The sequence below is a fragment of the Ursus maritimus genome, unplaced genomic scaffold (genome assembly GCF_017311325.1).
Source record: "Ursus maritimus isolate PB19 unplaced genomic scaffold, ASM1731132v1 scaffold_27, whole genome shotgun sequence".
NCBI classification, from domain to species: Eukaryota; Metazoa; Chordata; class Mammalia; order Carnivora; family Ursidae; genus Ursus; species Ursus maritimus.
In genome coordinates, this window is record NW_024425230.1 from 30,428,013 (window position 1) to 30,444,235 (window position 16,223).

At 42.7% G+C, this 16,223-nt stretch overlaps 1 protein-coding gene across 1 annotated transcript in view; it reads left to right on the forward strand.

Moving 5' to 3' along the window:
• Positions 1-8,102: 8,102 nt before the first annotated feature.
• Positions 8,103-16,223, forward strand: part of NPTN (neuroplastin) — a gene marked incomplete at its 5' end in the record, with an annotated part of 34,456 nt that continues 26,335 nt past the window's right edge. The window contains 2 exons of the mRNA XM_008708652.2: positions 8,103-8,493; positions 13,562-13,733. Coding sequence (XP_008706874.2) covers positions 8,103-8,493; positions 13,562-13,733 — 563 coding nt within the window. The remainder of the gene's footprint in view (positions 8,494-13,561; positions 13,734-16,223) is intronic.

Here is a 16,223-nt window from a genome sequence, read left to right on the forward strand (position 1 = left end):
ACACATCCTTAGTTTTTAAAAACTAAGGTTATAGTCATTTTGATATCACAGTGAAAATGGGACCTGATCATTTATATTTAGCCTCACTTTCTTTGTTCAAGATTAAATTAAAATGCTTCTTTCCTTCTTGGAGTGAGGAGGAAATGTTGTTAGTCCCAAGGGGTGTCTTTAATAATGAAGCTCTTTATTTGATGTCCATAAAAGACTTAAGTGGCCAGGATTTTCTAATAAATAACATAAACAGAGCTTTCAATCTTTTAGAGCCCTTTGGAGGACGATGAGAGTCCTAAGCCCCCTGGAGCATGTTACATATACATGAAGAAATACAAGAGTGGACAAGAATTCTAAATTTTATTATTAATTGCTGGCAACTGTATCTTATTTAATGTCACTTTCCATTTGAAACATATTTAAATTCTTTGGGTCAGTGGTTTTCAATGCTTTTATTCCTTTGGAAAATTGGAAAATTAAGAAAAAGTGCAGTAGACAACCCCTCTCCCCCATGGGTGAATCTTAGAACACCCAGGGCTGGTTTAAGTTGTCCTTTGTTACAGACTAGAATGCTTGCACAAAATGGCCACCTATATTATTACATTTATAGCCGATTAGTTAATTTCACATTGTTTATGTGAACTTCACCATGACCTTGTGAAGGAGGTAGGGATTATTTTCCCCGGTTTTCAGATGAGGAGACTGAGGTTGAAGAAGTTGAAGAATCCAACCTAGATGTAAACCATGCCTCATTTCCTATAAGGTGGGCAACTCTCAGCTTACTAAAAGACCCGTATCTGTCCACTCATTCAATAGCAATATGCTTGAGACACAGATGTCTAACCTGGGGTCTGGGACACCCCTGTATTGTAGGAAAATTTTTGTTTGTATTTTCTGGGATGAGACAAGCCCATGGTTTCTTTTTATCATACCTCTAACCTTTTTTTTTTTTCCTTTCCTCCCCTTTCCTTTCCTTTCCTTTCTTTCCTTTCCTTTTCTTTCTTTTTTCTTTTTTTTTTCTTTTTTGTCACTGACTTTGAGACCCATGGATCTAGGTAGATCATGCTTGTTTAGCTTCTCAATGGTAATTGACAACAGGACTGAATGAAAATCCTTGTTGAGGATCAGTCATATCAGATGCTTATCCCTTCTCTGTCCTAAAATAACATTTGCATAGAGGTTTACCGTTAACAGAGCTCTTCCATATAAACTACATGACTTAAAACTACCCCATAAAGAAGATGGCATCATTCCTGTTTGAAGAAACTGCTCAACGGTTAAGAGAATTTAAGGTGTGGTGGTACTGACTCAAAGGCTGACACTGTTAGACTGAAATTAAGCTTAATCTGACATGGTCCCAAATCCTATAACTACCATTTTATCTTACATTCTGTGAATTTACAGTTTGGCCTGCCCAGTGTTCGGTATCTTCCCATATATCATTGCTAAACAACTTGATTTGTAATTGGTGGGATTATTCTTTACTTTTTTTTTTTAAGGAGAATCTTACACTGCCTCTTTCTATTCTCATTACTCTTGGGCTTTCCATATTGTTCATATTATCTCAGATTTAATGGTTTATAACTCTAGTAACATTTCGCCAATTCCTTGAGTCCACATTGCTGCTATCATTCTCCCCATTCTAGTTTGCTCTAAGGATAGGAAGGAATGAAGAATTCCCTTCTTTTTCATTGCATTCTGCAATCTACTTCCATTCTGGTTCTAAATTTATTTTAAAGGTTAATCTTTTGTTGTTTCTTGAAGTTGGATTCTAATTTAGAATTCATTTTGGCTGTAACATTTCTGCTTCCCAGCCTGTTGTGGAGCAGTGCTAAAGGCTACTGCATGTGGCCTGTTCAGCATTATGTCTGCGGAGACTTACAATAATAGCTAACATTACTGAGTGCTTGCTATGTGCCAGGCACTGTTTTAAGCTGTGCTATTTCATTTAATCCTCACAATAACACTGTGAGGTTGCTACTATTATTAGCTTCTTTCTGCAGATTAGGAGAAGCTCAGAGAGGTTAGGTCACTTGCCTGAGGTCATATAGTTAGTGATTGCACCTCCCGACAATCTGATTTTAGAGTTTGCTGCTTTTAATTACTAAACTACATAGTCTCCTTCAAACTGGATTTCCCTATTTCTCCAAAACAGAAGGCTGGCTAAAATGCTGAGTAGATTTCTTTAGCCATTTGTATGGTACGCTTTCTAAATAAACGGTGGGCCCTGGCATAGAAACTAGTGATGGGGATAGTCCCAAACCTTTGTCATGTCTGCCTGATAGAGGTAGCTGTGAAAGGAATAGGTTTTATTTTGGGGAAATAAATTTTTGTAATTGCTGCTCTTTCTGCCTACAGATCAGACTAGTCCATGGGATCAGACCCAGATACTTCCTTCCTGCTGCAGAAAATGAGGTCATCCCATTTTCATCCATTCCCAGGGCCTCAGGCCTGCCTTACCCTTGATGGTTACGCACAGAATAAGTGCATATGTATTTATGACCTGTCTTTATTGTTAAGGAATAGTGATAATAATTCTTAAATTAACAGTAAGGATAGGGAAGATGTGGGGCGCCTGGGTGGCTCTGTCAGTTAAGCATCTGCCTTCAGCTCAGGTCATGATTCCAGGGGTCTGGGATTGAGTCCCAAGTCTGGCTCCCTGCTAAGCGAAGAGTCCGCTTCTCCCTTTCTCTCACCCTCTGCTTCTCCCCCTGCTCGTGCTCACACTCTCTCTCTCAAATAAATAAATAAAATCTTAAAAAAAAAAAGGGTAGGCGAGATGTGTACAGCCTGTGTATACAGTCTTGTAGCAGTTCACAGTTGTTTAAATAGATTTGAAATACTATGCCTATAACCATAGTTAGAGATCAGCTTGTCTTGCTCAGTCTTTCTTCTTTTTGATGTATATGATATGAGGGTGTGTTTGGTGGTGAGATGGGAGGGGGAGAGAAATGCTCTTTTGTCCTTGGCTGTCATTTTCTCTTTATTATGAGGCATGAAGGAGACAACAGCATGAGCCATCCACAGGGAATTAGTAGTAAACAGGGGCTTGAAGGGAACAGCTGTTTAAAAAATAAATAAATAAAAGGTGACAAAAGCACGCTAGATTTAAAAGCCTGGCCTTGGCAGTAGTCAGCTGAGACAGAGAGAGGGAGAGAAGTTAGTCTTATCACCTGTTCAGGGATTGCCCTGGAGGTGAGAATTTCAGCTGTAAAAATCAGTGATGGTCTCAGGTCCTGTGTGGGACTAGGTTAGCTTTTTTGCTTCCTTAGGGCATATGTAAAAGCAGTTTTCTTGGGATTGGGCTCAACTTGCTGTTCTGTGTTCCCTTTTTCTTCTCACCCGCTGCTACATATCTACACATCCAGTTTTTCCTGCCAGAGAGCTCCTCCTTTTCTCCGGCTGCTAGCCCCAGCTGTCATCTTCGCTTCCCATCCCCCATCCCCAGTTATGCAATTTTACATTACGGCTTTCCCGGTTTTACTGTCTTCAGTTTTTTATACTGTGCTTGCTGTCCTCCTCCAACCCTAGCTTCTAGTCTCTCCCTTCCCCCAAACCTCTGACCACCTTTCAGCTTCCTTTATCATTGTTGAACTCAATGCACTTTATTAGTACTTTCTCAAACCTGTTTGAGATCTGAGCCCTGTTACATGTTACAGTGGGTAGAGATGATGGTGGGGAAGGGGTAGAAGGCTGTTTTTCCGAAATTCTGGCTTTTTCCAAAATATTGGATGGGCTTTGACCTGGAGATCAAACAGATGCTTCTGCAGGCCTCCCAATTTTAGGCATTCGTGTCCTCTTATGTTGAGGGCACATACTTGATTGAAAGCCCTTGGTGCTGGAAGGAAGGGCAGTGAGTCAGGCTCTGAGCCGTCTGCCTCCTCCTGCTACTGCTGCAAGCTGGTTCTTCTCTTCTGAATTGGAGCTAATTTTGGATGGATAATGAGGTAGATGGTTGCTAATAACTTTCCTTTGCTAATTGTGATTTCATGATACTGTGTAGAGAGGTTTTTTGTTTTTTCTTTTCCCTGCTGCTAGGAGGAGAAATAGATCGGTTTTCATGGATTTTTGATGTGTGTTTAGCTATCAAGGAATCCTGTGCTTGGTTTGGTTAGAGGCAGTACAGTTTAATGGAAAGAACCGTAGACTAAGAGCTGAAGACCTGTGTTCTGATCGCATCGCTACTCAAGATTAGCTACCTAAGCAGTCTTGGGCAAGTCATGAACCTCTCTCTGCGCCTGCTCTATGAACCTTGTGAAACTATGTGAATGAAATGCGATGTGATGCGTGTGGAAGCACTTTGTGAACTGTTAGGTTTTATAAAAATTTTACGTACTGCCCTTTGTTAATTTGCCCCTGACCACAATATCAGAGAAATGTATGTAATGTTTTTAAATTCTTCCCTCCTATGAAGCCAGGCTTCTCAAGAGCAGGGTGATGAAATCATCAGAACTAGGGGGCAAACTTGCTTCTGAACCGTCTTTTCTTTTGTTTTCTCACTTTTCTTCTCTGCCCCCCCTCCCCTGGCATGCGCACACCCCCCCACACACACCCACACACCCACCCACCCTTGCTTGGGGAACTCTTTGATCCTGTGCTTCTAGATCTCCATTCTTTACTAGGATTATATAATTTTAAGGAGTTAGTGATCACCGTGTGCTGCACATTCCACTGGACAGGTCCTTGCTTTTGGTAGTCAGAAATTATTAATTCATTAATTACCTTTAAGTGGTGACAAAAAAATATCTTTAACTTTTAAATAACTACAAAAAACTTTTTCTATTTTAGTAAGGGATATTGACCACAGTTGTGGCAAGTATTAGGAGACCATGCTTTGGCTTTGGACACACCTGGATTTCAGGCCAGACTCTTTCACTGTTAGCTTGTGACTGTGGGCAAAGTACTTAACTTTTTTGGGCCTTAGTTTCCACCTTTAAGGGTGTTATGGTGGCACCTATCTTATAGGACTGTTGTGAGGAGTAAATGAGGTAATATAAAGTGCTTATTAGCACATTGTCTAATGCATAACCCATACTTAGAAAATGTCACCTGTTGGTGCACATGGCTAATAAGAAATAATAGCTTTCAGAGAGCACATAGATAGATGTCTGTTGTTAGTGTTTTAAGGAATTTTAAATCTTGTTTTTGCATGAATTTGTTTAAATATACATCATATAATTTACTAATTCAAAGAACATTTATTTTTGACTTAGTCCCATTTTCCTGTATGCAGGTAGAAAATTAAACTGAATCAGATCAGCATTCCTTCCTCCTTAGTAGTGAGTCTTGCCCTGGGGTGGCAGGGTCAGGTTGAGTGACTTGCTTGGTTCTGTGCACTAGAAATTGTGTTCGGGCTGTTTCTCAGCTACCTTTGAATTGTGTAGTGTTGGGATTTGAGATTACACTGGAATTGGATGGGTTCTTGGGGTTCTGGACATACTTGCAGGCATTCCTTTTACATTAGCTTAGTCATTAGGTTGATAAAGAGGCTTAAATGTCAGCCTGCATTTCAGAAGGGGAAAAATACAGAACAAACCCACTAACAGGTTTCTAGAGCATGATCAAATGGGTGGTCCCTGACTTACTGTGGTTCAACTTAAAACATTTCGACTTTATGATGATGCAAAAGTGATACATATTTGATAGACACTGTATTTTGAATTTTGATCTTTTCCCAGGCTAGCAATCTGCAGTCCCTTCCTCCCTCATGGTGCTGGGCAGCAGCAGCGAGCTGCAGCTCCCAGTCAGCCATGTTATCACGAGGGTAAACAACCCATACACTTAAAACCGTTCTGGAGTCCTACAGCCATCCTGTTTTCATTCTCAGTGCAACATTCAGTAAATTATAGAGATACTCAACACTTATAAAGTAGATGTTCTGTTACGTGATTCTGCCCAAGTGCAGGCCTGTGTAAGTGTTCCGCGCATGTTTAAGGTAGGCTAGACTCAGCGGTGGTGTTCTGTAGGTTAGGTGTTTTAAATGCATTCTCAACTTTAGAAAATTTCAACTTACAGTGGCTTTATCAGGATGTAACTCCCTCGTAAGTTGAGGACAGTCTGTGCATAATCACAGTGTTTGAGAAGACATAAACTCCGCCAGTTCCACAGAAAATGTGAGAATAAGAGCGCTTGTAATTTACACTTAATGATTGAGAGTGTGATTAAAACAAAGTACTACTCTTTACTGCTCCCTAGGGATTTACTGATAACCAGTTTTCCATGGTGATTAAACCAGTAGTAGAATGAACAGAACCAGCTTCCTTTACCTGTCCTTCTATATTAGTTGGCATTGACTCTGATGGGTGGGCATGTGGCAGTTTGTGAAATTAATACCTGGCTCCTTGATTACCACTTTACCTGGAAGGGAGCTCAGCTTTTCATTGCTGGAGATTGGTGTCTCCTTTCTGAAATTCTGAAACTTCCCTTGCATCTGAGAGTGACATCTTTTTGGCTTCTTGAGGCCTCTGGTAGATGGTAGTTTAGAATAGCATTTTCAAGGCAGAACATTTAGTCTAAGGCTGTTAATTACTGGATGCCTGTCCTCCTCAGATTCTCAATGTTTTATGAATTGAAAGACTAGTATCAATTTGGAGGTCTTGGCCTCTACTTAAGTAAGTATAGTACCTCTCTGAGGGTTCTCAGGTCCATGACGTGGAGTTTATTTCCAAAGGCAAGTACTTCTATGAACATAAACAGAAAATTCTCCACTTAGTAGCCTCCACTTTTAGCCAGCTCCTTTACATCCTTGGCTTCTGGACTGTAGGAGAACTGTTCCGTTTAATTTATACCTTTCTTTTGGAATGTTTTTAATCTGATGTCAGTACATCCTGGCCCCACTCTGCTCATTAGAAAGAACCAGCTTGGTCCCCAGAGAAATTGACCAGCCACTCTTGCCCTGTACCTTGGGATACTGCCTGAATTAGTAGAAATGCTGATGAGCCCCAGGTGGAGTAAATGGGTGAGAGAGAGTATGCTTGCACGGTGATTTAGTTTATTGTGGACCCTACTCCCAAGTTCTTCAGTTAAGTCTGGATTTTCTACTCTCTTTCTGCCATTGCCACCTTGTCTTAAGGGAATGTAACCTAAAGCAAATTGTGGACAAGTGGAGGTAGGCATCAATTTCAATTCCTGAACAATGCCTGGCAATGTTGTTGAGGCCTAGCCTTCACCATAGAATTCAGTTCATCAATGCATATTTCTTATTCTTTATGAACTGGCCTCTAGGAGCTAGGCAAGTAAACTATGTAGACAGAGCCTGTCAAGTACCATGGTAATTTTTAAGACTGACTTTTCAGGAGAGCTCTCTAGTTGTATGAACCTAGGGAATTGTGGAAGGCATTGTCCCTCTGTTGGCAATGAGTTGGATTGCTGTTACTGTTAGTTTCACTGCTGAGCTGACAACCGTAGTAGTTCTCACTCTGAAGTACGGACTGTCTTGTTTTCCCGTGCCTGAAGGTCTGAATTCAGGTAGAGGCTACCTAGTCACAGCTAGCTGGGCCGTTTGTTTGCCGTAGACCAGGGAAGAATAGGATGGGGGGGGGGGGAATCCATCCTGAACTCAGGATGGAATTCTGCACAAGAGGGAAATATGCTACCTTTTCAGTTGAAATTTGGACTTGCGGTTCCCAAGAGAAGGCGTCATTAGGCCAGTTAATATTTCTTGTTGAGGCCCACAAAAGGCATTGCATCTCTAACAAAGTGTTCACCCATCCAAAAGAGAGATCCTGACTTGGCACATAGAGCTACTGCCGCTTGTGGTTGTCTTTCATCACTTGCCTGAATTTGAAAAGGTAATGGTTTGTGCTCTACGGAAAAAGACTCTTCCCTGAACCTGAGGCTTTCTCATTCCTACCAACCGGGCCCATTGCTAAAACGCTTTCCAGTGGGCTTGCTTCTGCCTGGCTAGCACCTGGGCCGCCCCAGCTTGTAATTAGCCTGCCTTTGCTTCATAAGCTTCCCAGGGTGGTTCTTCTTCTAAAAGCTTGTATGAAATGCTATTTACTGTCTCTTTATAGTTTAAAAATGGAATCCTTTTTGTTCTTTGCAACTCATTTGCTTTTTTCTTTCCTTTTCTTTAAATTACTATTAACACCTGTTGATTCTTTTTTTTTTCTGATTGGCCTGTCACTGCATTCCTGCTCCCCCTCCCTCTAGCTGGGTTTGTCAAGTCGCCCATGTCAGAAACTAAGCTCACTGGGGACGCCTTTGAGCTGTACTGTGACGTGGTCGGGAGCCCCACGCCAGAGATCCAGTGGTGGTACGCAGAAGTCAACCGGGCAGAGTCTTTCAGACAGCTGTGGGACGGTGCTCGGAAGCGCCGTGTCACCGTAAACACCGCCTACGGGTCAAACGGCGTGAGTGTGCTGAGAATAACCCGGCTCACCTTGGAGGACTCTGGGACTTACGAGTGCAGGGCCAGCAACGACCCCAAGAGGAATGACTTGAGGCAAAACCCCTCCATAACATGGATTCGAGCCCAGGCCACCATAAGCGTCCTTCAGAGTGAGTCCAGCACCCTACAGTAGTAGTACTGTAGTCATTAGAGGTGGCCCGATGACCCTTCCCTTCTGCTTCCTTTCCCTCTTCCCCAGTATGATCGCTCATCCCACCCCTTGTCTTCGTTTTTTCAAACCCACGACCCTTCTGGTTGTAGTGTATGAAAACATCTGTGGCAACTTTTTTTTTTCTTTGCCGTCCTCTCTACCTCCCTCATCCCCCAACCCTTCTCTGTGTCTTTCTCCTCAGGAACAAAGAACTTGGGGAAATCCGTGCCTGTCCAAAATCATCTGCAATGGGAAAAGGTGGGGAGGGAGAACTGGGCGGGTGGGGGAGCTCACAAAACCACGTAAAACTCACAAAACCAGGCAGTTAAACCAGGGTAGTGTTGAATTGTTTCTTTCCCTCCCCTTTAATTTTGTAGTAGGTTTCCTGCTATCCTTTTGCTGATTTATTCTCTGGTGCCTTTTTATTTTTGTTTCTCTCCCCAATCTAACTACTTTTTATTTCTTCTGTTCATCTGTTTGAAGCTCTCTGAGTAGCTGCCTTCACCTCTATGGTTTTGAGTTTGTGTCTGCCCAGCTTCTCCCCTCACTGTGACTTGGTGTCATCCTGTTCTGTGATGGGAATGTCGCCATAGGTGCGGTGTGGTGGTGTGTTTTGGTTGTTGGGTGGCATGTAAGCTTGGATATTTCCATAGTTCCAGCTCTTTTTCTTTTCTAAAACAGTGGCACGTGTTTCTCTGATAACAGCCCTCCACTACAGCAGTACACTCCTTACTGGTCCTGCCCATCCAGTCTCCTGTTCTCTTAAAAGCAGCAGCCTGAGATTTTCTCCATACGTCTTGCTGTTGGGCACCAGGTGACACTAAACTGCAGAGTATTTTTTTTTAAACCCCATCTTGCTGTTTCAAAGTCAGAGTTCCATCTGCTTCCTGTTCACAGATAGCTTGACTCTGATGACTGACTGTTGTTGGCACAGTGCTCCTCATCCCAGAGGCTGGCAACCCCAGAAGTAGTTCGGAAGCCATTCACACTGGCCTGTTCTTGTATTTTGAAAAAAGAAGAAACTAAATTCCAACCAAGTGATGAGGGAGAGCGAAGCGGCTAGCTGAGAGTTCTTCCCTTCCTCTGTTGTAGCAGTACAAGTAAGACATTAGACACGGGAGCTCTTGTGGCCACCTCTCTTTCTGAAAAGTGTCTTGCTACTTGTACAGTGGGAAGGAGAGGGAGGGAGAAGCCACCAGTGAGCTAGTACTCCTGGCCAGGAAGAGGTAGTTCTAGCCCCACATCTGACCTGATTATAATTGAGGGAGCATACTCTACTTAATGGAAAGATCCTTTGGGTTTTTGCCTTCTCTTCAAGAACTCAGACTTATAGCCAGTTCTGGCCTAAGGAACTGATTAATTTAGAAAGAATAAGTAGAAAGAGTAAAAACACATTCATGAGGAATTTGGTAATAACACAGGAAATAATAGGACATGGGCCCTGAGTCTGTATATTTGTATGGAAGATAGCAGGTTAGTTGTCTGTTCTTTATAGTGCCTTAGAAGATGCTTATGAAGAGGAGAGGCCTTAGGGGAGAGAGAGAAGAGGCTGCTGCAGCTGGCACTGTTCAATCAGAGAACCTGCTTCTGGAAAGGGGAAAAGAAAACCTGTCTATGTGAAAATGGGGAATATTAACCCAGCAATTTTCCTTTTATTTAACAATTTTTCCCTTGCACGCTTCCTTCTCCTGCCCCCTCCCCCGCTCCTTTCCTTATAAAAGCAGAATTACCCAAATGGCCACAAAGATCTGCAGAAGTTTGTAGGCATGGACTGGGCTGGGCATTTGGTACTTGTACTTCCAGGAGCTTGACTCAAGTAGACTCAGTTAAAAGGTCATACCTTCGGGCCAGAAGAAGATGAGTCTTTGGGGGTACTTATCTACCAATCCCGAGAATACATAACATTTCCCCAGTTTACTTGGAAATAAACTTCCTAACTTAGAAGTGTCTGTATGTGGTTAAACCAAACCCTCTAGTTCAGTCCCGTCCCAGACTTCCCCATCAATCAGTTAACCCTACTTAACTGTTTTAGAGAGTCGAGCTGCCGCTGCTCCTTCTAAAGAACACCCTGAATTCATTCTAATTGAGTAGTTTTATGGTCTTAGCATCCCAAGGACATTTGCCTCCAGGAGGAGGTTGAAGTCTTCTAAGGACGACTTCTTTTTTTTTTTTTTTTTTTAATTTGAGATGGGGGCGGGGCACAAGGAGGGAGGAGAGTCAGAGAGAGAGGAAGAAGCAGACTGTCTGCTGAGCAGGGAGCCTGATGTGGGGCTCGATCCAAGGACCCTGAGATCATGACCTGAGCCGAAGGCAGACGCTTAACTGAGCCACCCAGGCGCCCCTAACGATGACTTCTTGACAGTACTTTCCCCAAAGCTCCTTGAGTAAGGTAAGGCAGGAAGAGAAATACGCCCAGCTTTTAGGGTATCTCCCTGGCCATAGCGTGTTCTTCTACACATGAGTGATGGTGAGGGTAAGGATCTCCCAACTACTGCTTCTAAATAGGAGTCAGTGGCAGGTAAACATTTTTGGGCTTCTCCTAAATGTTCCTCTCTCCTGGACTTTCATGCGCAATGCTAAACCACACGAAGAAAAAGCTCCACCTTCATCCTGGTACAGAATGCAGATGTGCCACCCTGGCCAAGGAGTTTGGTTCAGCACTGGTTTCCATATACAGCAATCAGCAGAGGGAGGCTACCCTACCCCACAGCCCTCCTATGGTGCAGAATTCTGTTCAAACCTATTTAAATTATCCACTTGCTCCCAGCTGACTCTCTCCTGGATCTTTAATACGTAAGGGCAAACGTGTTTTCCCTTGCCTTCCAAGAATTCTTGGCAGGAAGTCTGAAGGTTGCTCTCATCACCTTCTTGATCTCCCTGAGCTGCAGTGGCATTTGCATCATCACAGGTAAGAGTAGCACTTACTTTGGCCTCCTTGTGTTGCAACATCTGGAAGCTCTTGGCCTCATCGCCAGAGTGTACCCTTTCTCAGTGCAGTCTGAGAAGAAGAACCAGAAGGAGAGTCCCACATGGGACAGAAAATAAAATTGGATGATAAAAATTTAGTAAAAACCTAAAAGTGTGTTTGGGTTTTAATGTTGCCTTTATATTTTTAATTTCTGTGGAGTACTGGTTCTCTCTTTTGTTTTTGCTTGGTTTTGATTTTTCTTGGAATTGTGGTGCTTTCTGCTGACGGTGTGTGTGCGCCTTCCATTGCAGGGTTTGCAGCCGTTCTGCTCGACTTAAGGCCCAGGGATTTGGCTTCTGTCCAGTGTGTTTCGGAAACCATGGGACACCACTCTGCTAACGTGTTTACATGCATCTGCTTCTGTCTTAGTGGCTGCTATGCCTCCATTATCTGTACATAGAGACCCTGTTTGATGTTACCAGTAAGGACCAGTGCTGAATGGAAGATAACCACTATCCCTTTGCCAGAGTTGGAAAATAGTGAGAACCCAGTTAATCGAACAGACTTGAGGATTTGCTTTATTTGTCAGTTTTCTTTGATATGAGGTCTGCAGTCAGAAGTGTTACATGTTACCCATGTCCTTGGGTATTTTATTTTTCAAGTGTCCCATGACTTCTCCATTCTGTCCCCCTCCCTGCACAGGGAACAAAGCTTAGCTCCATTGGAGGGAGAGAGTTCTGTCCTCAAGAGTTAAGGGCACTGTACTGCATAAAATGGTGTCAGGTTGCTGCCACAGAGCTGCCAGGTGCAGGGAAATGCGAAGTTAGTCAAGAATTTCTGAGAAACAATTGGAAAAAAAAATAAGAGGAAATACCTCTAATTGTGGATGGGAAAAGTTTAGACTTCACCTGAAAATGTCTGACTAGAATAACAGCTAAGCTTGGGAGAAGGTTAGAGAGAAGTAACAATAACAAGACGACAAACATCTTGACTTTAATATAGTGGCGGAATTCAAAGGGCTTTAAGAATGAACCTTCCAGGAGTGATAGAGTGTGCCTTAAAACATTTCTGCTCAATGCGTTCTAATATTTGAGTCAAGTAGGTTATTTTTCTGGATTCTAAAATAATGACCCCAGGTTATCTAAGCCCAGGAGAGAACCAGAAGATGAAGTATATAACTTGCCGTAGGGGGAAAAGTGGGGGGTGGGGGTTGGAGGTCGGGGAGGGAGGTAGAGCTAGAGAATTCAGTCAGATGTGTGTTCTAGGCCCAGCGTTGCCACTAATAATAATTATGGCCTTGCACAAGTCATTTTCCCTTTCTAGCTCTTAAAGAGTGGGGATTTGGTGAACTCTAAGGGCCTTTTAGCTGTAAAATGCTAGTAGCCCATGATACCAACACATATCGCATTCTCGTTGTATTATCTGCACAGTGGAATGTGTTTTACATAGCAATTCTGAAAAAGTTTTGGGAATAAATATGGGCTGGAGAGAAGAACTGTGATGGTTCCTTAAGAATTTTCCTTTGGCAAAATTTGGAAAATGCAACTGACTTCTGGCAGGAAATTTGCTGTTAGGATCAACACTGTCTTTTTCTGCATAATTAATGACTATGGCTGGTTTGCCATAGGTTTATCAGAATTTAATGTGGGAAAAGCCATACGTGTATTATCTAATTAGAGCTATTACTGTTCCAAGGCCTAGTGACTCCATAGGGAGTTTATTAGTTACATAAATGATACTGCCTTTGTCTTCAGAACTGCAAGGCGGAGCCTGGTTTTCTAATTGAAGCTGAATTGGTTGGTGGTTCTTAAATCATAAAACGGTGGTGTTCAAAAGTGTAAGTGGATTGTTGCCAGTACAAGTACCCGTAATACTCCCATTCTTTTCACGTCTAGGCCAACTGGTCTTCAGGCTGTTGTCTGCGCTAGTGGTCATTTGCTTATAATCATTGTTTTTCCTTTCTTGACTTCCTCCAAAGTGGTAAAGTGAAATTCCTCATGTGGTCCTGTCTGCCCTCCCTCTTCTTCTAGTCTCCCCATCCTACCCCATCTGATTCTCAGGCCAGGGCTACAGAGAACGGAAGGCTATGGCTCCCTATCACTGTGCACTCTCATTACAGAGCCAAGGATTGTCACCAGTGAAGAGGTCATTCTTCGAGACAGCCTTGTTCTCCCCGTCACCCTGCAGTGTAACCTCACCTCCAGCTCTCACACCCTTACATACAGCTACTGGACAAAGAATGGGGTCGAACTGACTGCCACTCGCAAGAATGCCAGCAACATGGAATACAGGTGAGAGGGACTAGCAGCTCCTGGGAAGATGGGAGGGAGCATTGCTAAACTTATTATGGGCATTCATAATCCACAATTCTGTTATGTGAGAGACACATTAGATATATATGGTCCTTTTCTGGAGAGTCTAATCCACTGTATCTGGGGTGAGGCCCAGGGCTCTATTAAAGAATTCTGGAGGATTCTAATGAACAGCCAGGTTTGAGAGTCATAGATGTTCCCCTCACTATGAATAGAGAAATGGAGGGCATAGGGAGTGGTTTGCTCAGAGTAACTATGCTAGTCAGTAGAAAAGTTACAATTAGAATGCAGGTTTCTTGACTTAATCCAGTGGTTTGAGGAATCAGATTGAAATCTGCTTTAGGACTCTTAGAGCAAGAGCACCCTAAGTGATCTTTCCCCCGGGTAGATTTCCTAGTGAGTTACCTTTTAGGAGTAATTAATAGGACTACAATCTGATCAAGATCAGTGGATACAGGGCTCTTTAGTGATCTGGATTAAAGATAATAACCTGAAAACATCATTTGATGAAAGGGTTGTATTTGCTGGCTGAAGCTAACCTGGCACCCAAAGGTTTGGTGCTTTTTTAGAATACCTAGGACACATGGCATCTCAGAACCTTTCAGAATAGTTTGTGGTTGAAAACTAATCTGGAAAAGGATCAGCCAATCCTGTTTGTCAGCTTGATGCAGTGCAAAGAAAGAGTGCACTGGCGTGAGACCAGGAAAACCTACGTGCCCAGAAGTAGCAAGGACATTCTGCAGTATTTTGCAAGATTGAGATCTTTTCATACCTCTTATTTAATTGACCCGCATTAAGGATCCTCCTTCTTTTTTCAAGTAAAGAAACTGAAACTCAAAGAGTAATAACTCTTGACTGTTTTCAAAGCCAAGTACTATATCTGGTAAATTTCAGAAGCAAGGCTAGGTTCCAGGTCTTCTGACTTTCTAGAATCTAGTCTCCCCCCCGCCCCCGCTTTAACATACCATCTCAGTGGCAAGTTAATCTGTCTCCAATGTAGTTTCTTTTATTAAATTGGAAATATAGCCTCAGCTATATTCTCATAGTTTGGAAAAGGCTAATCACATAGACTATTGGGGGGAATGAAAGGCATATATTCTTGGTCTGTTTGTTAGTTTTATAAGTTTGTGTTTTTACAATAATTCTTTCAAGGTACCAGACATCCAATTGTGTTTCTCCTGGGTCTTGTACTATGTCAACCATAGGGCTTTGAACTGTAACTTTATAAATTTGAGCTTGACTTTATAAAATACTGTTTCTTCCTCCTCTTCTTCCTTCTTCTTTCCTCTTCCTCCTCCTTTTTTTTTGGTCAACTTATTTGCAGCTCTCTAGGGGTGTTCTGCATTGTCAGAATTTTTCAGGGAATCTGTGTTCTCCTACATTTTGTGAAATAACAGCCGATGAGTCCCTTGGGCCACCTGTGTAATCAGCCATGGAGCCAGTCTCAGACCCTGCACCCGCTCAGCTATAGGGGATGTCTTCCATTTGTTTCAGTTGCTTCCCAAGAGCTAGTTCAGGGGAATGTCGTGGGGGAGATTTTGAGCTATGGCCATAGGCATGGGCTTAAGCTTGGGAGTCATCTTTCCACGTCTTTTCAGGGAACTTAGAGTTAGTCTGAGCCCTAAAGATACAGCTGCTGCTGTTCCTTCTCCAAACTCTGGAACATTTTCTGAGAGCAGTCTGTTTTCCCTGTTGGGAGCATATTGATTTAAGAAGAGCCATTTATATAAAATTTAGAAGACTCTTTGCTGTTCCTCTTAGAGTAGTATGCTGCCGCGGCTGTGCTGAGGCAGTCCTAGGGATAGGCTGTGTCTCTCCTCATTCATAGTCTGTTAACCCGTATGTCTTTTTTGGGATGAACAGTAAGATGAATAAATATATTGGGCCAGTCAATAGTCAAGGGTAGGGGCTCTTCTCAGACATTAAGTAGTGCAATGGAGATTTGACCATCACAAGTATCATGTTTTAACCACTGAGCCAAAAGAGGAGAAGCTATATTATGGTTATCCTCTGGTGTGGATTTCTCTCTTTTTGGTAATTACACACCAGCCTGTCTGCATGTGTTTTGGGGTGTGTATAGGACATAGTGTACTGAGCTGGTGTGAAGCTGGTTGTCAGGGGCAAGAAAGCTTGTTTAGGGTCACCCTGTGGAATTCAGCAGAGTGCTGTTCTAGCCACACACACTTCCTATAGCCCTTCTTGTCACTCTGCTTTACTTGATCAGAATCTCTGCACGGCTGTTCACTCTCAGTTTATATTCATTCAGTCATTTACTCGTTTGTGTATTCATTCCCCCTGCTATATTCCAGGCCAGGCCACGTGCTGGGTATAGAATTGTGCACCAGATAAACAGTGCCTGTCCACATTGAAGTTGGTCTTTTGGGACACTGGACATTCATCAAGCAATCACATAAATATATAATTACATGTTGTGGTGAATGCTTGTGAAGAATTACAGTGTAGGATGAG